The sequence below is a fragment of the Doryrhamphus excisus genome, linkage group LG20 (assembly GCF_037039965.1).
Source record: "Doryrhamphus excisus strain RoL-2023G ecotype Guam linkage group LG20, RoL_Dexc_Guam_v1.1, whole genome shotgun sequence".
NCBI lineage: Eukaryota > Metazoa > Chordata > Actinopteri > Syngnathiformes > Syngnathidae > Doryrhamphus > Doryrhamphus excisus.
The window spans coordinates 12,965,384-12,991,062 of NC_136376.1; the positions used below are offsets into that span (position 1 = coordinate 12,965,384).

Below are 25,679 nucleotides of genomic sequence, written 5' to 3' on the forward strand. Positions count from 1 at the left end.
GACATACGTGTTGCTCCCATTTGACCTTGATCAATCTGTGTGAATTGCTTCACCATTGAGCGCCTTCTCACAAGGCTGAAGCCTTAAATTGCCTTTTATAGATTTAGTATTATAAGTCCTGCTTTCCTTCTCTGCCATTGCCCAGATTTTCACATTGTAGATTCTTCTGAGGTTGACGGATGAAATTGTGCTTTAAGTCATACATTTGTAGCAATGGGCCCGATTTTATTCAAAAGAAGACTGGCATTATCTGAACGTGCAAAACAACGGTAGTAGTTGTAAATGTAATCATTTACCACCTGTAATGTATAATTAATCAAACCTAAAACTGTTTGTAGTCATATTTTAGCACGATTGAAAGGCAGGGGGAACTGGTGCATTATGCGCGTAGCAATATATTAGGACTGTGAGAAATAAAAGTAGTAGAGACTCCTTGCAATACTGCATTTCCTTTCATCAGGCTCAATGAAGGGCCAGACACTGGAGGATTTCTCTCCAACCATTTTCTCCAGCAGGTGATTTAATTGATGAGCTCCTTCCCTCAGACTGCTTTAGTGACCGGCTGGAAAGAAAACCTTTCAGCCCTCCATGGCGCAGGTTTGTGGATTTCACCAGGCTATACAGCTAAGTAATGAGAATAGATAACGCTGTATACTGTTGTCAGGATTTGGGAGTTAGCCTCCGTGACAGCTTGTTAAGTTCCTTCTATGCCTTAGTTCCTGTTTCCATGCCCTTATTTTGTTGCCACTTCCTTTGTTGCTCCTTTCCATTTGCTCACACCTTTACTTGTTTCACACACCTGCCTCTAATTTTCTGTTCCCTACTTAATTCAAGTGCGTGCTTCTCCCTTTGTCGGTTTGTTGTCTGTCAATTGTTTGTTTGGTTTGGCCAGTTGCCGTGTTTTTTTAAAATTATAATTAAACAAAGACTTTTTACCTGCATTTGGATCCTCTCTGCATCCTGGGTCACGACGCAATGCCGACATACCACACCGTGACATACTTGTAGTTGTTTTTCAATAATTCATTTTATTTATAGTATTATATTTATTTGTTGAATATGGCCTATTATATCTTCCTAAATTAAGCATTTCAGGCGTAAAAATGGCTAAATTAACTAAAATACCGACACTGAGCTACAACTTATGACCTCACTTCCTGTCCACCGCCTCACTCAGCTCCACTAACACCTTTTCAGCAACACGCTGGCTTATTTTCTGTTAGCATATCTATTATATTGGGTAATATGTGTGTAAAGGTGACTAGACTAGACAGACTATAGGGGTGTTATTTAATGCCTACAGGGCTCTAATGAGGTTAAAAACTTTATTTAGAATGTTGTAAACAGTTTCTCTATGATCTAAAAACACAATGCTTTTGAAAAAATATTCATAAATAAGGAATCCTACTTCACAGAAATGTACTGTGTATTCAATCACAATCGAGTCTGGAACAAATTAGCCCCAATTAAGAAGGAATTGGTGTATATGAAATGATCAAATTCACTACTATAACATACTATAATATTATTAGGATGATGCAATGTCTCTGCTGGAGAAATGTGTTTATGTGTGTGTTTATTTGCATTCTCCATCAAGCCCTCCGACTCAATGCTTGACACGCCATTTTTCATTTTCAATCCTCTCTACCACTTTTGAACCTGTGAAAATTGTGCAAGCAATCATTGTAGATCACCCGCAACACTCCGACTAATAGTGCAGGCAAATTTTTTGTTTGTTCACGCAATTTAGCCCTCCTTACTTGGGATCTTACTAGCTGAGGACTATTTTTGTCTGTGTAAAAGGAGCGAGAGCTTGAGCATAGGAAGAGTGCCACATGGGCAACAAATACTTTTTTTTTCTTGATAGGGTTCTTCTATTTTCTTCAGATAACATGCATGGGTTGAACAGGCAAGGGCGAGTTGCCTGTGGCCATCCAATCCATCACAGGTTGTTATGGGTGGTGAGTGACAAGGCTTAGAGCGTCTTTGATGGTAGCATTTCATCCACAACAGACAAGTTTACGGAGCCAATGTGACCTGCTTACTGAAGACTTTTTAAAGGGTGTGGGGGGTTCGAGTCAGAAGAGCTTTGCTGAGCTGCATACTTCTGCATATGCTGCTGTCAAGAATGAAAAAGGCCGCTTTTGTCTCAGCCCTGAGGAATATTAAGTGTTTGTATTTGCAGACAACATTCAGCCCCAGGTTTTTTTCTTCTTCTTCTTCTTCTTCCCTCTATGGTAATTCATCATTCATGTCTTGATCCATACTGGGAGAGCACACATGTACGAGCTGCTGGCTCAAACGGTCATGCGGCTCCCTGAGGATATTATGTGCATGAAAAGTTTCTGAATGCAAACAACTGGGCTCAGTTTGCTTTCCCATTTTGTTCCCAAACAACTTGAAATACCAAGCTGGAGACAAAGTATAGCTTTTAACCATGGGTGTCCACCCTGAGGCTCTCTCCTCTGTGTTTATGGTTCAAAAGAAGAGGTTTTACTTTGTTCTTATTGGGAATAAAAAATAGCCTGTTTGTGCAGTTTGGGCCAACTTAGTGACAGAAGTGAGGGACCAGCAGATATTTGAGGTAAGAGAGAAAGTCTGTTGATATGCTTCACTTTTAGCGTCCTGTACGCCACATTTAGACACTTCACTTCCTTTCTCTCCAATACATGTTACCCTTTGTGGTTGAGGCATGGAGGAAGTAGAAGACACAGCATGTATTTCACATCTAATACTCAGCTGTCGCCAACCATAGTATTCAATTTGAATACATTTCAAATTGTATTCAGAGTGTCAGGGGGTGTGCTAGTTTCCCAGGACGTGGTCCACCAAAGGGATTCTTTTTTCCCATATAAAATTGTAGCATTCAATGTGAATAATTTGGTGGGCGAAAGGGGCTAACATGCAGCAACAAAAGTCTCTGTGATGATAAGCATTTGTTTGTATTCATTGCTTTTATACTAAAGTACCTCTGTTAGGGAAAAAAATGTTAGCATCTTTCCACTCATTTCACGCCTGCATTTAAATGTGACTACCCCATCTTACCTGCTTGGCCTGGTCTGTCCTCACATGTGATTGGCCCATCAAAATAAAGCCTTCCCCTATCGAGGCACAGGGATATAAACAAGGGACATTTTGAAGATATTGCCCAGGGGGGGGATTTTATGGTAGTATGTGTACTCCAACGGCACGGTGTAGCACAATTGAATTTGACCTGAGGTTCAACAGGTGTTATTTCATAACATTCATTCATTCATTCATTCATTCATTTTCAACCGCTTATCCTCACAAGGGTCCCGGGGCGTGCTGGAGCCTATCCCAGCTGTCTTCAGGTGAGAGGCGGGGTACACCCAGCCCTTTCATAACATGTTTTGCTAAATTTCCTACGTATGGAGTGCACCCCTTCCACAAGCTCAGGGTCTGCCGAAAGGACCACTTCAATAGACAGAGGGTTGTCCAAAGATGGAATAACTCCTGGTCATGCTGTTGAATAAAGAAATGGAGCCACTTCTCCCTCCAACTGCAGATGTCTCTTTGAGTGGTTTCTCAATACTCAACAGTCTGCATGAAATTGTGGCTTGATGTTGACCTTCTCCTCCATTCAACATTTAAGTCCTTTCGATCTTTCTCACTTGCATATTTCTGCATATTGAAAGTATTATTCATTCATTCATTTTTTTGTCCTCACAAGGGTCCCAGGGGGTGCTGGAGCCTATCTCAGCTGTCTTCGGGCGAGAGCCGGTGGTCGTGGCCAGCCAATCACAGGGCACATATAGACAAACAACCATTCACACTCACCTACGGACAATTTACCATACCTATGGACAATTTGGAGTGGCCAATTAACCTAGCATGATTTTGGAATGTGGGAGGAAATCGGAGTACCCAGAGAAAACCCACGCATGCGCGAGGAGAACATGCAAACGCCACACAGGGATGTCCGAGGCTGGAATTGAACTAAATGCAAAATCTCAGCGGGAGACATACAAACGTTGTCAGTGAAGCAGACAGACAATGGTATTCTGTACATTTCACCTGTATTATCACATATTTTTACATTCTTACCGACATAAAATCCAAATTATTCAAGGATCCACGTATTTGCTATTGTTTTCATTGGCCTCTGTGGCCGTTATTGTTGAGCCCAATGAACTTTGCCTGACAAGTGGTTCCACAAGCGTGTGCTGTGACCAGGAATAATAATTTCAGCACTTATGTTGACCTTAGTTGCTGCTTCTGCTGGAGACCTAAAATTGTATTTCAGTTGGAAAGTTTTACTGTTTATTTTTCAACATTGCTGTTGGAAGTGAAATGAATGAATTAAATGAAAACACTTGAGAGTGGGCTAGTTTCCTCGAATGTGGACCATAGAAAAATGTTTTTGATGGTTAGCATTTAATGTAAAGCGAATCTATTACGCTTTTCCGACTTTTCTGACCTATAAATGTAGTTAGAATGTTGTATTCTTGTGTTAAATGATGCCGAATTTTCAGATAATGAGTTTTACATATTTGAAAGTGAGCCCTGAAAGAAGTTTTGTGATGTCACAGAGGAGGTGATTTACTTATATGGGCATGTCTGTAAGCCAGATAATCTCTCTTCCCTCCCTCATTTGTCGTTGGAGTTCCTGATTCCCTACCAGCAACAGAAATGTATTTTAATCTGTGAACGGCATTTTACACTGGACTATTTCATGAACATGGGCCACTATGTAGCTGGACTAGCCCACAAACTTGCTGATGCCCTACACCTTTCCAACGTTACTCGGTCGTGTGGAAGAGTCAGAAGAGCAAGCAGTAAGTAACAGTTGCATACAGGGAGCGGGGTTGCTAATAACTGTTTCCCACCACAATTAGTGTTTCTACCTGAATTCTTTAAACACCGGTAGTCCCTGGTAACATTAGACATTACCAATGTTGTAGATGCTAAATAGTAATGGTAATTGTTTTATTTCATTTGAACATGCATCAGATTACAATTGAGTGCATCACATAATCAGTTCACAGTTCCACATGTCCAAAAGGAGTAGGAAGAAGCAAAGCTTATTAAATCCTACCCCTCCATCTGGTACTTTTACAATCAGTAGCTGTTACATTTGTTCACTTCCTGCTTTCCATAATACAGTTTAAGGTTTTTTTGGTTTGTTTGTTCGTTTGTTTGTTTTAATAATGCACCTCGTACCGAAGTACCAGGTGATATGACCATACAATGACATAATGGGTACCATAGTAAGTGTCAATATAGTGATATATATAGCACATCATGACTGGTTCAAGACTCTTCATCCTTGTATTTAGCAAACATCAACTGCTTGTATTGTTTCTGGAATTGGCTCATCGTTGTGCATTGTTTGAGGTCCTTACTCAATCCATTCCATAGTTTGCTTCCACATACTGAAAAGCTATGGCTAGCATAACGTAGTCCTAGCATAGAAGTGTTTCAAATAGTTCTTCCATGAGATCATATTTCTCCTCTCTTGTAGAGAAGTATTGGATGACATTTTTAGGTAATTGGTTATTTTTAGCCTTATGCATTATTTTAGCTGTTTGGAAATTAACTATATCAGCAAGTTTAAGTATTTGTGATTTTAGAAATAAGGAGTTAGTATGTTCTCTGTAGGCGGCATTATGAATTACCCTTACTGACCTTTTTTGCAGTACATTTAGCGGGTGAAGATTGCTTTTATAGTTATTAGCCCATATTTCCACACAATAAGTAAGATATGGTAGAACCAGAGAGCAATAAAGAGTGTGGAGTGATTTCTGATTGAGAACAAATTTTGCTTTGTTCAATACTGAACAGCTCATATTTTCATCTATTGTGATCCCCAGAAATGTATTTTCCTTCACCCTTTCAATGTCTACACCGTCTATTTGTATTTGCTGGTGTGTGTCCTTTCTGCTGTTACCAAACAGCATGATTTTAGTTTTACTTAGGTTCAAGGACAATCTATTATCATCAAACCATCTTTTTAGTGTGAGCTCTCTGACCTTTCTAAATGCTATTGAGAAATGTCTTGAAGTAACCTCTTTTCTTAAGAAAGGTCAGACTATCCAGTCTCTACTTCCAGATCGGATTCGGAATCCAACACATATGGCTGTTAAAGGAATTTTATATTTTAAAAAGATACAGCACTGTATCAACTCCTATACCGTTTATCAACTCCTGTAAAGTTGGGTTTCCAAGCTAGCGGCACAAACCAGTTGTTCTAAGCGTGTCTGGAGGCGGGCCATTGGTGGAATACATTAAAACATACCGTTTTTGCAGGAAGCACAAAATCCAAAGAAATACAGCTGAATAGGTGCAAATTCTAGAAGAACTAGAAAGCTTTCTGTGTTGGTTATTGTGTGTAGCTGCTCTACAGGAGCCCATAACTCAATACAAATGGCTTGGATCACGATATTGACTAATAATGATTGAATAACTTTTTAGAACTCAGGTTACTTTGTGTTTGACTCAATTTTGCTAACTCTTAAAAAATGGGACATAAAATGTCTTTGACCACTACATTATTGAACAAACTAACTTGGGCCTGTTATGTCATATCTATTTAGTCTTGATGGATACCATCACAACTAATCGGAAAGTAAAACATACTGCCTCTATTAATATTAGAAAGCATGAATCAAAGCGGCCAAAAGCACGACAGAAGAGGATGACGAGCTTACACACCTCGTTGAAAAAGCAAATAAAGCTCTGGTATAGAATGAAATTGTGGCAACAATCATTGACCCTGTCATCAATCATCGTTTGCCCTTGTCGAGAGGTTGCCTGAATGGGATGATGTATTTCAGCAGCCTGGGCTTTTTCTCTATATTTTGTTTTCTACTGCTATTCTTTTCACATTACCTCCATTGTGTTGTAGGGTGCTTAATGCATTTGCTTTGTTGAATTCCCAGATTACCATACACAAATGTAAAAGTCTGACATTCTAAAAATAATTGTGATAAAAAAGATGATATTGATATTCATTTGCCTGGATCCATTTTTGTGCACAATGTTTTTTGAAATGCTTTTGTTGTGAATGATGAGGCATATTGGATTTGCTTTACAATCTGTGTGTTTTAATGGAACAATGGGTTCAAGCACAAGAAAAACTGCGGTTGTGTTGTGCCACAATGAAGGGCGGGACAATTAAATTTTGATTTATGGCAGTGGTGACATATTTCGCATCTGTGAGATCATGCTGATTGAAGTGATTTGTTTTTCCTTTTCTGAAGTAAGCTGACTTTTTCATGCATATGAGCGTGTTCTGTGAATACAAAAATGGAATGTCATAGCTGTAGAATAATAATAATGAGTGCATTATCACTGACTGGTGGATGAAAGGAAAATGAACCCATGAAATCATTTACTGTAAAACATTTATTCATTCATTCATTTTCTACCGCTTATCGTCACGAGGGTCGCGGGGTTGCTGAAGCCTATGCCAGCTGTTTTCCGGCGAGAAGCGGGGTACACCGTGGACTGGTCACCAGCCAATCACAGGGCACATATAGACAAACAACCATTCACACTCACATTCACACCTATAATAATAATTAATTTGGATAATTTGGAGTGGCCAATTAACCTAGCATGTTTTTGGAATGTGGGAGGAAACCGGAGTACCCGGAGAAAACCCACGCCTGCACGGGGAGAACATGCAAACTCCACACAGAGATGGCCGAGGGTGGAATTGAACTAAATCCAAAATCTCAGCGGGAGACGTACAAACGTTATCAGTGAAGCAGACAGACGATGGTATTCTGTACATTTCACCTGTATTATCACATATTTTTATATTCTTACCGACATAAAATCCAGTTGGGTTTCCTAGCTGTGTGGCCTGCGCACTAACCACTCGACCTCCGTGCAGCCTAAAGACAGTCATATTTTGTTTAATTTAATATTTGATAAATCTCAATATTGTTAATTGCAGCATAATGACAATGAAGGTTAACATTCTTTTTTTCATTCTGTTTTGTTAACATGAGACCTCAATTTGCTATAATTCCTTGCCTTTGTATCTAGTTTTCTCATGATGTACAGCTGCTTGTGTATTTGCTGTAGTCAACATATTCATCACCAAAAGTGACATTGCATCATGCTGACTCTCCCGCAGGGAATGTTACCATTAAACATGCTTATGCAGCATCATGTTAGCCCGGAGGGTGTTCTGCGGGGGACGGGGTGAAGAGTGTGTGGGGAAACCATATTAAAAGCATTATAAGAAGCAGATTTTTCACTCCCACCCCCTCATGAAAAATGTACAGTGGCATACTCATTACTTTGTTGAGCTAACTGAGGATGACAAGTGGAGCACGGCAGTGGCGAGAGAGCAGGGAAGCAACAATACGCCGAAGCCTCCGGCCCCCCTCTCTGAGGACATAGCTGCCCACGTTGCTCAGGGGAGCTTCATCTACGCACTCACATTTTTCCAAACGGTCCAAGGGAGCTGCACACACCCTAAAATAGAGCTCACTGAACCTCCTTGTTGTAATGCGCTGCCTTTTTAATGTGATGATCACATGGAGCTATGGCCTGAAACCATAATGATATCAATAAAATAATATTTGACCTTTTGGATAAGGATTGAGCTATTTGTGTTTGGCCACAATGACAAAAAGTGTGTTCGGAGGAGTCAAGTTGAGAATTTCAACCCTGTTACTATACCAACTGTCGAGCTTGGTGGAGGTAGAAACATGATGTGGGCTTTGCTGCCAGTGCTACTGAGGCACTGCATCACTTAGATGGAATCATACAGCAAGACCTCCTAATTATTGTATAAAATGCTGATTGATCATTCACAGCTGCCTGTGTAGCGTGTCCACACACACAACTGAACACAAAATGCTGTTTTTAAATGCAACTTATTATGAAGGGAGAAAAACCTACATGGCCCTGTGTGAAAAAGTGATTACCCCCCTTGTTAAAACACAACTTAATTGAGACCTATCAGTCTGGGAAAGGTTGTAAAGCCATTTCTAAAGCTTTGGGACTCCAGCAAAACACAGTGAGAGCCATTATCCACAAATGGTGACAACGTGGAACAGTGGTGAACCTTCCCAGGAGTGGCCGGCCAACCAAAATGGCCCCAGGAGTGCAGCGATGATTCATCCAAGAGGTGACAAAAGACCCCGCAAGAACATCCAAAAAACTGCCTCTTTTAAGATCGGTGTTCATGACTCCACCATAAGAAAGACACTAGGCAAAAGTGGCCTGCAAGGCAGCGGTCCAAGACCAAAACCATTGCAGACCAAAAAGAACATTAAGGCTCATCTCTTTGGTCTGACTAGACAAAAGTTTAACTTTTTGCAAGGTGTGTCCCCCATTACATCTGGCGTAAAAGTAACACCGCATTTCAGAAAAAGAACATCATATGAACAGTTAAATATGGTGGTGGTAGTGTGATGTCTGTCGCTGTTGCTGCTTCAGGACCTCGAAGACTTGCTGTGATAAAAGGAACCATGAATCCTGAAGGAGAATGTTCGGCCATCTGTTGGTGACCTCAAGCTGAAACCAACTTGGGTTCTACAGCAGGACAATGAATACGAAAGGTGTGTTGCCTCATTACATGTTTGTTATATCAGACAAGACAACAGTTACAGTAAAGTAAAAGCTCAAGCCTCCACACCCTTGACAAGACACAAAAACATTTCACTGTGCAATTTATTTATTCTTTTCTGGCAGGGGTGCACGGTGCCCCTTCATCAAGGCTGCTCTGTGGGCTTGTACATAACGCACATGCCAGAAACTGCCACTGCATATTAGCGACCAAGTAACGTTAGCTTATTTTTATCACATCCGCCCCATAATATCTATGACATAATATCTATGTCATAGCTCCTTACTTTATTTCCTTTTCTGCATTTCACCTCTTTTTTTGAAATTGTGCACCCGATTATTTAACGTTTTCATGGTGAAATAACATATGTTTGAGACTCTTGGCCTGCGATATATTCAATATTATACAATATTAAGAGTGACATTTGACTGCAGATGGCATTTTGGGAGCGTCCTGTTTAGGGCCTGGCAATGATGAGGTCCTGATGGCTGGTTATTAGGTCTCACCTTGAATGCATGTTGATGACATGTCTGTGGCCTAATGATCAGGGTCTGTTTGAATGACAATGCTCCCTGTTGGAGGGCAGTGGGGTGTGCGGGGGTGGCTGGGGCACGGGGCACTGAGCACTGGACGAGTACATTTGGTAGCTGCAGAAATGGGAGAGTTTGCAGGGTGGAGGAATGAACAAAATCTAGAACTGAACTAGTTACTGGAGTTATATGGAGATGGGGTAGAATTTAATATACTCTGCTTCTTCTGCTTCTTTTTAGATATGTTGAACTGGGAATTGTGAACATGTGGTGTATTTCAATATAACATTGAATGCATTTTTGAAATAAACCAACCCCCCCCCCCCCATAACAAGAGCGCCTCTGAATCCCGGCATATTAAGATGAGAAAAACCACCTGATGATTACTGCATTCTCTGATAAGGACTGAAGGTAATGTGTATGGAAAAGGTAGGACTCCCTCTCAGCAGCATGAGCTAGTGTGCCCAAACTTTGGACTAGGACTATAAATATATGATATGCTGCATGCAAAAATAATGTGTATAAAAAAATCCTGTCTCGTAATTCTTTTAGTGCTGTTTTTGCAATCATTGTCTTAGTGCGTGTCCGTCTGACACATTGCCTGCCAGTGCAGTCTATAGGCGCAGCAGTTCTGGACATCTACTGGCCCTAAACAGGATGAGGCGTGGCCAATGGCTATACTTAAGAACTGATGATGTCCGTGGTTGATTCTTATCGATGTGCAAGGCTGCCACTACCATGTAGTACAATGTATATGGTACAATGTAGTACCATGTAATTACATGGTACTGTAATAATCATTTGTTATATCCAGCATACCCTCGTGAAGATTAGTGGCATAGAAAATGGATCGATGGCTGGAATGCTTTGTTTTCCCAACAAATCAAATGTCGTTTTAAGAGTCTCAACATCCACAGGGTGCTTCATTGAAGAACAATGTATTAACATTCAGTTTATTGACATACTGGAAATAAATTTTGATGATAAATTACAGAGCAGATTGGTACACTGGTTCAGTAAATAACCACTGATGAAATGTTATGAAATTAGCACTTCTAGTTGTGATTTTATAGCACTAGTTAAGATTGTAACAACTTTTTGACCTACTATATTGTCACGCCCTGTGTTGGTTCCTGCGTGACAGTGTGTTTATGTTCCCTTTTTAGTTTAATTTCTCTTTGGATGCTCTTATTTTTTTATTCACTTCCTGTCTTGCCTCGTTTCCGTTTTCCGATCTCCCACACCTGTTTCTAATTTCACTCCCTTCTATTTAGTTCAGGTGTGTGCTCCTTCCTGCCATTTGTTTGCTTTGTTTGGCCAGTAGCCGTTCTCTCTGCTTATCTGGAATTAAAAGAAAAAACATTAAAAGAAATGATTTTTACCTGCACTACTGTCCTATGTCTGCATCCTGGGGTCATAGCCATGCCTAAACGTGACAACTATTAATCCTACTATTAATTTGGGTTTATTTTATACAGGATACAGCTTATTCATTGATAGAACGTGAGAGCCCTCTGGGCAGTTGGGGGGCTCATTGCTCATTGCATATGGTCTCTTTAAGTGATTTGGTGCACCACCAATTTTTTCCAACTAAAAAGACCATTGGGTGACTTACTGAGCCAATCTGCTCTTATAACTTAAAAGACCAAAAGACTTAAAAGGCCAACAGCAGTAGCTGCCCATATTGTCACCGCCATCCAATTGTTATTTTGCTTTAACGACCCTCTGCAGCAGCAGCAGCAGCAACAAGAACGATGATCAATCTAGAGTATCAGTTCCGAGCAGACACATCTAGCCTGTGCAAATTAACCGCACTGCAGCATCGGGTCCACTATCTTGGCTAGTAAATATTTTCAGAGATAGCAGAGGATGCTTGAAAAAGCCACACAAGCCAACTAATAACTCAGGATTCAGACACAGACTGCTCTGATGGTAATGACGCCTCCCTCCAGAAATATCTGACTCCCTGCAACGCTTTATAGCATCTGCAGGCTGGATTTCTATTCATATTTCTGCAACAATATACAGGAAACTGAAATAATTGGCAAACAAAGATTTGGGGATGTGGTGTGGATAATTAAAGTACTCCAGATGTAATAAATCATGCGGCTATCTCAACATAACTGTATTCATAACAGCGGCATTAATATACAATCAGCGTAAGGTTCTCACCAGGCATGCAACAAATAGCGTGTTTTTGTCAACAGTGCCATTTTAAGAAGGGCCCCCCATCACATCTGACAAGTGTCATATCTGCCCTCCTTTTTTTCAAGGGAGAATTTCTATGGGTGACACATTCACCACCATCGCAATAACTCATAATTAGACTATTTTTAACACATCCCTTTCAACAGCCCGTGGGTGTTCATATTTGCAAATGACAGCCTGAGTGAAAGTCATCCATCAGCAAGCATCAGCATCATCTCTGACACATTAACATGAATAAATGCTCTCACATCAAAATGCTACCCACCCCCAATGTTTTAGTCACTACTGAGTGAAACTGCAGCACACGCCTGTGTGTGTACATGTATGTATATGTTTACACAACGCAATTTAGTAAATCCAGGCAAAGCCATTAATAAGCGCTCAGCCACATACTCTAGTCATTTCTGGGGTTTTGTGTTTTTTGCTCCAATGAATAGAAGACAGCTCTTTCAAGCCAGTGCATTCACCAGATTATGCCCTTTGTAAAATAAACATTTGTTTTACATCCCTGTAATTTACATAATTATGTTTGCTGTTAAAAACGAAGCATTATTTTCTGTGAGCTGGCCTGCAGGCAAAGAGGAAGAAAACACCTCATCCTGTTTCTAGGGACTTTAGAGGGTGTGACTGAGGTTACAGGTTTATGCTACTGTGCCATTTTAAAACCATCATGGATCCAACAGGGATCCATTCTTCTGCGATAAATAGTGCTTATATAGTTAACTGGAAAAGGGATTCTTGAGTTTTCTGCTAGTTCAAGCACGCCATCTAGTGGTTATTTGATTGTTTTTTGAGGGTGCACGGCTCTCTTGGGTCGATCACACCCTATTGAGTATACAAGCTCTAAAAATCCATTCAACGATCTGTTTTTTTTATACCGCTTGTCGTCATTAGGGTAACAACTGCTGAAGCCTATCCCAGCTGATTTGGGCCAGAGGCGGGGTAGGCACTGGACTAATTGCCAGTCATGGGGCCCAAATAGACAATTACATAATCATTCATTCATTTTCTACCAACTGACGAGGGTCACAGGGGTGCTGGAGCCTATCCCAGCTGTCTTTGGGAGAGAGGCGGGGTACACCCTGGACTGGTCGCCAGCCAATTACAGGGCACATATAGACAAACACCCATTCACACTCACATTCATACCTATGGACAATTTGGAGTGGCCAATTAACCTAGCATGTTTTTGGAATGTGGGAGGAAACCGGAGTACCCGGAGAAAACCCACGCATGCACGGGGAGAACATGCAAACTCCACACAGAGATGGCCGACGGTGGAATTGAACTGCGTGCTAACCACTCGGTCGCCGTGCCCCCAAATAGACAATTAATAGCCTCCAATTAAGTTAACATGCATATTTTGGGAATGTGGGAGTAATCTGGAGTAACTGGAGAAAACCCACGCATGCACAGGGAGAATGTGCCAACTCCACCCAGAGATTCAACCAGCCAATCTGCTAACCACTAGTCCACCGTGTATTGTAAATGGCAGAGCACAGTAATCTTTCAAAGATGACCTTTTTTCTCCAGTCTAAAGATATGAAGTCATTGTTTAAAGTTGGCAAACTAAAGCATCTTGTGGGAACATTCCTGACGATTGATCAAAAGCATTTCATTGTACTGTGGTGAAAACTAGAACAGCATTTATAAACATACAGAATGATTATGGTCAACTAGTGTACAGTATGTCCAGAACGTTAGGTGTTGTGTGACCTCTTCATGTCAGCAATGTGATCCGGTTAGCCAACAAAGTCTGTTTCCCAGCAACCAACACTTTACATCACGTGGCCGGGACGGTCTAATGACCTGTGCTGCAACACACTTGCACACTTATGTGTCAAAGATGGCCACAGACTTGAATGCCTTCAAGACATATACTGCAGGCATGCGTGTTATCATTATCATCGTGTATTAACTCTCGAGTGTGCCGGCGTGCTGGTGGAGACAGACCACATCCAGGATGCTTAAACTCACCTTCTGGATCCCAGCGACCAGCTCAACATACCCCTCTGGCTCCCAAGCGAGATGATGTCCCTCCTTTGGACCCATGCAACTGGCAGTTGTCCACTGGAGCAGAAGTGGATCTCTGTATCAAAGGTCGGCAGAAGTTTATTGGCTTCCAGCATGTGGCTTCTGCGATGTTGGTATCCCCTCATTACAAGGAGAAGGTGAAAACAGCCTCAAGGCTGTCTGCAATAAGACACGACACGACCAGGCCTGGAACTCCAAGAGGATTTCTTATGCAGCAATAAGAGCCAGACTTGCCGGTAAAACAAATAGATATATTTTATTTGCTGAAATGTCATGTACTTTACAGTCAAATCTATTTGCAGTGTATTTCTGCCACAGCTGCATTGCAACAAACAACTCTTATCTTCACATGTAGTGTTTTGCTGCCCTCTTTGGCTGGAATGCTAAATGTTGCTCTGTAGCCACATGTGCACTAAAATATTACATTCATATTACAGAGTCTTAGTCTTTTAGGATGGTTGCTTTCTAGTTGCTGAATGCTGCAATTATGGGAACGCTTCCTCTATGGGTTACCTGACAACATTGGAGTTAGTTGGAGGCACACCTCAAACACACCTTTTTCCTTGTTTGACATGATGGGAAAATCTAAATAAATCAGCCAATATATCAGAAAAACAGGCTGCACAGTGTTTGAGTGGTTAGCATGTTGGCTATACAGACAGGAGATGGGGAAGAGCTGGGTTCAACTCTCCTCTCAGGCAAATCTGTGTGGAGTTTGCGTGTTTTCTGTACCCGGCCTTTTGGCTAAAGTCAGCTGGGATAGGCTCCAGCATGCCCCCGCAAACCTAATGAGGATAAACGGCATAGAAAATGGATGAATATCAGAAAAAGACTTGGTTGCAGTTCCCTGATGGTGCTACATCCATCCATTTTCTATACCGCTTATCTTCATTAGGGTCGCAAGGGTATGCTGGAGCCTATCCCAGCTGACTTTGGGCAAGGGGCAGGGTACACCCTGGACTGGGTACCAGCCAATGACAGGGCACATATAGACAAACATATGGCCAACAGACATTGTAGTCCATCAACTGTGACTTACTTCCCACTTTGTCTATTGAGCCGACTTCTGGTCAGATTTCAGTAATGAGGAACGTAGTTCCGGTTTGTTTTCAAGCTTCACATATGCCTCAGATCGTCAGAATTGTGGATGAAGAAGCGATGCCAAATCGAAAGTACAATGGACCTCAGGTAAGGAAATGTTTTTTGAAAATGACTGTTTTAAGTGTGAGAATTAGAATTGTGTTTTGGAACAATAACAGTATTCATTATGTTGTCCTGTCAGGATGTTTTATCCTCAGAACTCTTAGCGATCACCCGTTGCATCAGATTCACTTCTGCAACCCAGAGGTCAGTATCCGACTCTTCTTTTTAGGAGGTGCATGTTGGAATGCACAGACAACGTTGTCTTGTATTTAGTGTCAGTTAGCATCTAGGAGAAATGATTGGCTTATGCCCTGATGATGTCACCTATCCTTTCATGAACTATTGCTCAGTGATGGACATAAAGGCAGTGTACTTTAATCATACTGTATTACATTGTAGCATGACATGGTGGCTGTCCCTGTCTATTTGCAGGAGTTATGAGGACGTTGATTGGGATTCAAAGCTGCCTCGACGCCAGAAGGCAACGCCAACCTTGGAGAAAATTGCTGACCCGGTGGCTGAGCGTCCTTCATCAATACGCTACTACAGCAAACCTCAGCTGTGGCAGGTGAGCAGGGTTGAAAAAATCTGATAAATAACACCGCTGCTTTGTCCATACCGTATAAACTTTGACTTTTATGTCTTCAGAGCGGAAGAGAAATTGTAACAAATAACAGAGGAGATTGGGGTGCTCCTGGACATGTAGCCTCTAGGTAAATTACTCAGGAGCCTTTACACAGGAGCCTTTACAGAGATATGCTTCATCATTCAGTGGTGTAGAACTGCACTGTATCATACTGAGAGATATTTGTAATATTTTGGATATATTCACTGCAGGTGAGGTGATATTTTAACATCGGTAACTAAGTTCTTTATTTAATTTCATTAACATTTTTAGTGTAATTAATGCTTGTGCAAGCCTGTCTGTTAAGACAGAAGACGCAAGTGAACCATCCTCAAAAAGTCTTTTTTTTTACTTTATTCCAACCTGAACACAACAGCAGTGCTATTTCAACACCACATAGGTATTCTAACTCGCAAACACATCTCTCCATCATGCCTCTCCAACCACACAACTGTGGTGCATTCACGGACCCCCTGAAGTACAGTTGTCAAGAGCTCCAAGACAAACAGAACAACAAAGAGTTGCATGTTACATCCTGTATTGCTGCACTGAATAGCTTCTATTTTCCAATACGTCATTTTTACTGGGTTCCTACATAAGTATAGAAAAGTAGTATAGCTACAGTTACATGTCTGGAAAAGTATGGTGAAAGGGCGCACAGCACACATTTTAAAAACATCCATGCTAGGTTAATTGACCACTCCAAATTGTCCATAGGTATGAATGTGAGTGTGAATGGTTGTTTGTCTACATGTGCCCTGTGATTGGCTGGCCACCTACCCCGCCTCTCACCCGATGACAGCTGGAATAGGCTCCAGCATACCCGCCACTCTAGTGAGGATAAGCGGCACGGAAAATGGATGAATGGATGTTGTACTTATTTCAAACTTGAGTGTTGCGAATATGTTCAACCCTTTAATGGGGTCAGTATGTGTTAGACACTTTAAAGAGATAAGGTTGTATGCGTATTTTTGCCCTCCATAGTCTCGTAGGAGAAGAGTGTGCGAGACAGCAGCTTCGACTGAGGCATGATGCCAAGAAGGCAATATAATTGTAAGTTTACAACTTGCCTCACTGACTTATGCTTGTGGCTTCTTGTTGATTGTGTAATGTTAAAGACCCATCACATGTTTGTTACATTAATCATGTTGTGCAACTGCAGTGGGTGTGCAAGATCAGGCCAAATTCCACTGTACACATGAGTATCCTACTGTCAACACTAACGTTAAAAGCTAGAACGTTAGAGGATGAATGCGTCTATTCACATCCATGTGCAGTGGGAGAATTGGCTCAGAAAACATGGATAACATTGATAACATGGAAGAAGATTTCCAACCACTGACCTTAAAGAGGAGCATTGTGCCACCATACACACCTCCAGCACGGTACATGTTTTTATTTGATCAATAATGATGACATTTTTATGAAAAATTCCACTTCCACAAGCTCTGTCCCTGATGTGTCCAGGTCAGTCACAGTTAAAGAAAAATTGCACAGTTACTGTTTTATATTTGTAATTATGTATACAATCTAAGAATGTGTACAGACCCACTGTTGTTCTTAATTTACTGCTGCTGTCAACATAAATTCAGCCAGACTAGGCAGTAATGACAGCAAATGTCCTCTAGAGAGCAACCCAATACACGGATCCATGTCCTGCTTCACAATGCCTGCTTCATTTTCCACAAGAACATTGTCCTCACTATTTAGTTGAGTAGAGTGGAATAACAACTATTGTGTAAAGTTCTGCTATCAATACTAAAATGTATTGTTTATTTGTTAGACAAATCTCAATCAAACAAACAAATGGTGTTCTATCATCATATAATTTATTAATAATTTTAAATGCGTCCCAGGATTGGATGAATATGCACCGTGCCACAGAAGAACCAACTGACATAGCATACACACCTATTCCAACGAAGACACAAGCGTACAAATACATGTATTTAATTGTGTTGTATTCAGATATCTTTTTATCGCTTGCAATAATCACTGTTTTTCATATGTACATGTTGGCGTTCGTGGTTTCTCTCGTGTGTATAGAATCTATACACAGTTGGTTCTTCTGTTGCAGGCATGTGTTTGGCCAGCTATGTGAGGCGGGTTGAGCATGACCTGTGAACCAGGAAGTGCGGGAATCGGTGTGTGTGCTGTGCTCTGGTGGTGGAAGTGTGAAAAATAAAGTTGACTGGAAGCAGCCGTTCGCCGTGTTCTTTTTTGGTATTGAAATCCTTAAGCAAAGATTGATTTAAGCTGCTCGACATTATTGCATTATAGTGCATTATTGCCCACTTTTAATGCAGTTCGGCGCAGGATCGGATATATCGACAGTCCGGTTATATCGATATTTTTTCCGACTCCTAACAATATCGATATAACGAGACTTTACTGTATATATATATATATATATTTTTTCTTTTTTCTTTAAGGAATTTGTAAGGAATGTTGTGATATGATATGGGGGCTGCACAGTGGATGAGTGGTTAGCGCGCAGCCCTGGGTTCAATTCCCCGCTCGGGCATCTCTGTGTGGAGTTTGCATGTTCTCCCCGTGCATGTGTGGGTTTTCTCCGGGTACTCCGGTTTCCTCCCACATTCCAAAAACATGCTAGGTTAAATGGCGACTCCAAATTGTCCATAGGTATGAATGTGAGTGGGAATGGTTGTTTGTCTATATGTGCCCTGTGATTGGCTGGAACAACTAAACTTTTGAGCATTTTAACCTGAGCATTTTAGCCAGATGCCCACTTGTCTATGCAGGGGAAAAACTAACTGTAACGCTGTCATGACAGTTGACTCCACAATTGGCCATTCTTTTACCAAACTTTGCTCAGCATTCCTGGTAAGATTCAGGGTTTCCTTAGCTTTTCTGCTTTACAAGCAAATTAGAAATGTTGGTCTTTCCCGGGAACCAAAGAAAATACACACAGGAATAATGTTTTTTCTGACAGATGGAACAAAAAAGGAAATCATCGACATTGTCAAAAATTGTAAAGAAAAAACATCAACTGATTGTAATGGAATCGAAATGGACACTATAAAAACGGTAGTTAACGAGATCGTAGAACCACTGATGTACATCAGTGATTTATCTTTTCAGACCGGAAGATTTCCCCAAGGAATGAAAACAGCAAAGGTTGTTCCAATTTTTAGAAATGGTGATAAGCACCAATTTACAAACTATCGGCCAGTCTCCTTACTACCACAATCCTCCAAAATTATTGAGAAGCTGTTCAACAACAGGCTGGATAAATTTATTAATGCGAACAAATTACTATCAGAAAGTCAGTATGGATACAGAGCTAACATTTCTACCTCCATGCCACTGATTAAAATTACGGAGGAAATCACTAACGCTATAGATCAGAGGAAGTGTGCAGCCGCAGTATTCATGGATCTGACAAAAGCCTTTGATACAATCAATCATGACATCCTAATAACTAAATTAGAAAGGTACGAAATAAGAGGATTAGTTCTGAACTGGTTCAAAAGCTACTTAGCTGACAGGAAGCAATACGTACAGCTAGGAGAATACATATCTGCAAGTTCATATATTACGTGCGGAGTTCCCCAGGGGTCAATACTGGGGCCAAAACTGTTCAACTTGTACATCAATGATATCTCCAAAGTAACGAAAGACTTAAAGCTGGTATTATTTGTGGATGATACCACTGGTTTTTGTTCTGGAGGGAGTACAGACAAAATCATTAGAAAGGTCAGAGAAGAAATGGTCACACTAAAAAGATGGTTTGATGATAATAGATTGTCCTTGAACCTAAGTAAAACTAAAATCATGCTGTTTGGTAACAGCAGAAAGGACACGTACCAGCAAATACAAATAGACGGTGTGGACATTGAAAGGCTGAACGAAAATACATTTCTGGGGATCACCATAGATGAAAATATGAGCTAGAAACCTCTTATTACAAATATACAACATGAGGTGGCCAGAAATATTTCAGTATTGAACAAAGCAAAATTTGTTCCCCATCAGAAATCACTCCACACTCTTTATTGCTCTCTGGTTCTACCATATCCTACTTATTGTGTGGAAATATGGGCTAATAACTATAAAAGCAATCTTCACTCGCTAAATGTACTGCAAAAAAGGTCAGTAAGGATAATTCACAATGTAGAGAACATACAGTACAATACAGAGAATACAGAGAACATACTAACTCCTAAAATCACAATTAAACTTGCTGATATAATTTTCAAGGCTAAAAATAACCAATTCCCTAAAAATGCCATCCAATACTTCTCTACAAGAGAGGAGAAATATGATCTCAGGGAAGAAGTACTTCCCTAGCACTTCCTACTAGCACTTCTATGCTAGGACTACATTAAAAAGCCATAGCATTTCAGTATGTGGAATCAAACTATGGAATGGATTGAGTAAGGACCTCAAACAATGCATAACGATGAAATACAAGGATGAAGAGTTTTGAATCATGATATGCTATACATATCACTATATTGACACTTACTATGGTACCCATTATGTCATTGTATGGTCATATCACCTCATACTTTGGTACGAGGTAAATTATTAAAAAAAAATTTTTTTTAAAGCCTTAAACTGTATTATGGACAGCAGGAAGTGAACAAACGTAACAGTTACTGATTGTAAAAGTACCAGATGGAGGGGTAGGATTTAATAAGCTTTGCTTCTTCCTACTCCTTTTGGACATGTGGAACTGGGAACTGATTATGTGATGCACTCAGTTGTAATCTGATGCATGTTCCATCCATCCATCCATTTTCCTCCGCTTATCCGGGTCCGGGTCGCGGGGGCAGCAGTCTTAGAAGGGAAGCCCAGACTTCCCGGTCCCCGGCCACCTCCTCCAGCTCCACCGGGAGGACACCAAGGCGTTCCCAGGCCAGCTGTGAGACATAGTCCCTCCAGCGTGTCCTAGGTCTGCCCCGGGGCCTTTTCCCGGCTGGGCATGCCCGGAACACCTCACCAGGGAGGCGTCCGGGAGGCATCCGGACTAGACTAGATGCCCGAGCCACCTCAACTGACTCCTCTCGATGTGAAGGAGAAGCGGCTCTACTCTGAGCCCCTCCCGGATGGCTGAGCTCCTCACCCTATCTCTTAGGGTGAGTCCAGCTACCCTACGGAGGAAACTCATTTCAGCCGCCTGTATCCGCGATCTCATTCTTTCGGTCATGACCCAAAGCTCATGACCATAGATGAGGGTGGGAACATAGATCGACCGGTAAATTGAGAGCTTTGCCCTCCGGCTCAGCTCTCTTTTCACCACGACGGTCCGGTTCAGCGACCGCATTACTGCCGAGGCTGCACCGATCCGTCTGTCGACCTCACGCTCCCACTTTCCCTCACTCGTGAACAAGACCCCGAGATACTTAAACTCCTCCACCTGGGGCAGGACCTCATTCAACCCGGAGGGAGCACTCCACCCTTTTCCGACTGAGAACCATGGCCTTTGATTTGGAGGTACTGAGTCTCATCCCAGAAGCTTCACACTCAGATGCAAACCGTCCCAGTAAACGCTGAAGGTCGCAGCCCGAAGAAGCCATAAGAACCACATCATCTGCAAATAGCAGAGATGAGATTCTAAGGCCCCCGAACTGGACTCCCTCAACACCTTGGCTGCGCCTAGAAATTCTGTCCATGAAAATTGTGAACAGAATCGGTGACAAAGGGCAGCCTTGGCGGAGGCCAACGTTTACCGTAAACAGGCTCGACTTACTACTGGCAATGCGAACCAGACTCCTGCCCCGTTTGTACAAGGACCGGATAGCACGTAGTAGCGCGCCACCAATCCCGTACTCCCGGAGCACCCCCCAAAGGACGCCACGAGGGACACGGTCGAATGCCTTTTCCAGGTCCACAAAGCACATGTAGACTGGTTGGGCAAACTCCCATGCACCCTCAAGCACCCTCGTGAGGGTGTAGAGCTGGTCCAGTGTTCCACGACCAGGACGAAAACCGCATTGGACCTCCTGTATCAGAGGTTCGGCCAACTGTCGTACCCTTCTCTCCAGCACCCTGGAATAGACTTTCCCAGGGAAGCTGAGGAGTGTGATCCCCCAGTAGTTGGAACACACCCTCCGGTCAGCCTTCTTGAAAAGGGGGACCACCACCCCGGTCTGCCAATCCAAAGGTACTGTTCCCGACTTCCATGCAATGTTGAAGAGACGTGTCAGCCAAGACAGTCCCTCAACATCCAGAGCCTTGAGGAATTCTGGGCGGAACTTGTCCACCCCCGGAGCTTTGCCACTGAGGAGCGTCTTAACGACCCCAGATACCTCAGCCACGATGATGGCACTGTCCACGTATGTGTCCTCAGACTCTGCTTCCTCTATGGAAGGTATGTCAGTGGGATTGAGAAGGGCCTCAAAGTATTCCTTCCACCACCCGACTACATCCCCAGTCGAGGTCAGCAGGCCCCCGTCTCCACTGTAAACAGTGTGGACTGGGCACTGCTTCCCTTTTCTGAGGCGCCGGATTGTTTGCCAGAACCTCTTCGAGGCCGACCGAAAGTCGTGCTCCATGGCCTCACCGAATTCCTCCCACACCCGAGTTTTTGCCTCGACAACCGCCGAAGCCGCAAACCGTTTGGCCTGACGGTACCTGTCAGCTGCTTCCGGAGTCCCACAAGCCATCAAGGCTCGATAGGACTCCTTCTTCAGCTTGACGGCAGCCCTGACCTCTGGTGTCCACCAACTGGTTCGGGGCCTGCCGCCGCGACTGGCACCGACCGCCTTGTGGCCGCAGCTCCGGTCAGCTGCCTCAGCAATGGAGGCACGGAATATGGCCCATTCGGACTCAATATCCCGGTCCTCCCCCGGGATGCAGGTGAAGCTCTGCCGGAGGTGAGAGTTGAAGACTCGACGAACGGGAGACTCTGCCAGACGTTCCGAGTACACCCTCACTACTCGTTTGGGTCTACCAGGTCTGTCCAGCATCCTCCCCCGCCATCTAATCCAACTCACCACCAGGTGGTGATCAGTTGACAGCTCAGCCCCTTTCTTCACCCGTGTGTCCAGAACATGCGGACGCAGGTCTGATGATATGACTACAAAGTCGATCATAGACCTGCGGCCTAGGGTGTCCTGGACATCCCTATGTTCGAACATGGTGTTAGTTATGGACAAACTGTGGTTCGCACAGAAGTCCAATAACATCACACCGCACGGGTTCAGATCAGGGAGGCCGTTCCTCCCAATCACGCCCCTCCAGGTCACTTGCCCACATGGGCGTTGAAGTCTCCCAGTAGAACAACGGAGTCACCAGCTGGGGTGCTCTCCTGCACCCCTCTGATGGACTCCAAGAAGGCCGGGTACTCCGAACTGCCATTTGGTACGTACGCACAAATGACAGTCAGGACCCTTTCCCCAGCCCGAAGGCGTAGGGAAATGACCCTCTCGTTCACCGGGGCTGACTCCAACACAGAGGCACCAAGCCGGGGGGCTATTAATAAGCCCACACCAGCTCGCCGCCTCTCCCCTGCAGCAACTCCAGAGTAGAACAAGGTCCAGCCCCTCTCGAGGAGTTTGGTTCCGGAACCCAAACTGTGGGTCGAGGTGAGTCCGACTATGTCTAGTCGGAATGTCTCAACCTCTCGCACAAGTTCAGGTTCCTTCCCCACCAGCGAAGTGACATTCCATGTCCCAAGAACCAGATTTGGCCGCCGAAGACCAGGTCGCCTAAGCACCCGCCCTTGACCGCCACCCAACACACATTGCACCGGACCCTTATGCTTGCCCCCGTAGGTGGTGGGTCTACGAGGGGGAGATCCCGTGTGGCTTCTTCGGGCTGGGCCCGGCTCCACGGGTGAAGGCCCGACCACCAGGCGCTCGCCTGCGAGCCCCTTCCCCGGGCCTGGCTCCAGGGTGAGGCCCCGGTATCCCACATCCGGGCAAGGTACTTTGTCTCCTCTCGTTCTTGCTCATATGGGTCTTCTGAATCACTCTTGGTCTGTCCCGTCACCTCGGACCTGTTTGCCTTGGGAGACCCTACCAGGGGCATATAGCCACAGACAACATAGCTCCTCGGATCACTCGGGCACTCAAACCCCTCCACCACGATAAAGTGGTGATTCCCGGAGAGGCTGATGCATGTTCAAATGAAATAAAACAATTACCATTACCATTACCATTACCAAAAAGGTCCATAAAAATGTGTGTCTGATTGACAGCATTTTACGATATTTGACCCATAAAACCAACCTATGAATGCATCACTTGACTCCATAAGAACAATTAATACTTGATTGTACAAAAAATCCATGATTTCACATGGTTAAAGATGAGTTGGTTTCTTTGAATCGTTCATAGTCCTACTAATATCAAGCAGCATCATACATCACACACACATGCACTTGGAGTGTCCTCTGTGTCAGTGGCTGCAAACCTGTTTCCTACAGGGGCCCCAGCACAGCCAATTTTACCGGCTTTTGGAGCAGGCGGCTCCAGATGGCTGAATCCAGAGCAGCTCGTGGTAATCGTGGTTTTCACAACCCAAATCCATTTTCCTGGTGCCCGACAGACCTTGAGATCTGTTTCCTCTGCTGATTACACTGGCCTGCCCCAAAGTTTTCCCCCAAAACAAAAAAAACCACACTTGTTTGGATTGATTAACGGTCGGCTGCAACGGTCAGACGACCTCTACTTTGTTTGACAGAGCTCACACATTCGACAAGAGGTCACATTGTGTTACAGAATTATTGTTAGCTGATGATTTCTTGGAATTTTCACATTGGCAGCACCTCTTATAATGCCTAAAATACACACAGGACAGTGAAAGACAAACAGCACTCTTTTTGGTCGCGTAGCACCCCTATCTCGCATGGTGACCATCAAGCCATTCAACCCATCCCTGACGCCTTCACTTCCTGTTCCAGGCAAGAAACTTTAAAAAAGACTTTAAAGAGTGTCAGCTTCTTTATGGAGTCATTCAATGTGTTTTCACTATATGATTAATGTCATTGATTCAAAATAATGAGTGGCATCCTTGTCATAAATTCCTTGTTTTACATGAATGGTTTTGGAATTGTGAGCTCTTTTTTCATGTTAGTATGGGTGTGTGTGATACCAAAGCATTTTTTTGTGACGTAGAATTGTGTGTTCGATGCTCGTAATGACTACAAGATGGATAAATGAGTAAAGTTCTGCTATTAAATGAAAGTAATACAAATACACTCCCTGCAAACTGAAACACAGTGTTTGCTGCCCAGATGTGACAGTCATACAAAATGACAGTGTATGAATAATCAGTCTGTCTGTAGCATACAATTTGGATGTGTGATTACTGATGTGGAATGAGAAGAATATGGCAAAAAAATTACACAAAATAGTTGATCAAAATGTTCAGTTGATGAGTCGTTTGTGCATGTAAGCTACCGCATGTAAGACTATGTTTTCACATGAAAATATTACATTTTGGCCAAGTTTCAAAACAACTGGGCAAGCTGATCACCAGCATTGGGAGTAACGGTATTATTGTTTCTAGTATGTTTCTAGTACGTTTCTTGTCAGTCACGTCTGAAATTGGGTTGGCCATACTTAATGTCAGTGTTTCCCGGAGGCTAGCAGGAATGTTGCTCCAGGGCATCCACTGTCTG

The 25,679-nt window shown here is 42.9% G+C and overlaps 1 protein-coding gene across 1 annotated transcript; it reads left to right on the top strand.

Annotated features, from left to right (window-relative positions):
* The first annotated feature begins 588 nt into the window (after positions 1-588).
* On the top strand, positions 589-24,973 carry spmip7 (sperm microtubule inner protein 7). The gene is made up of 8 exons (XM_078787424.1): positions 589-597; positions 14,277-14,456; positions 15,451-15,507; positions 15,602-15,666; positions 15,895-16,030; positions 16,111-16,175; positions 17,365-17,472; positions 24,871-24,973. Exons 1-8 carry the CDS (start codon positions 589-591, stop codon positions 24,971-24,973), a joined length of 723 nt encoding a protein of 240 aa, XP_078643550.1.
* The last annotated feature ends 706 nt before the right edge of the window (positions 24,974-25,679 follow it).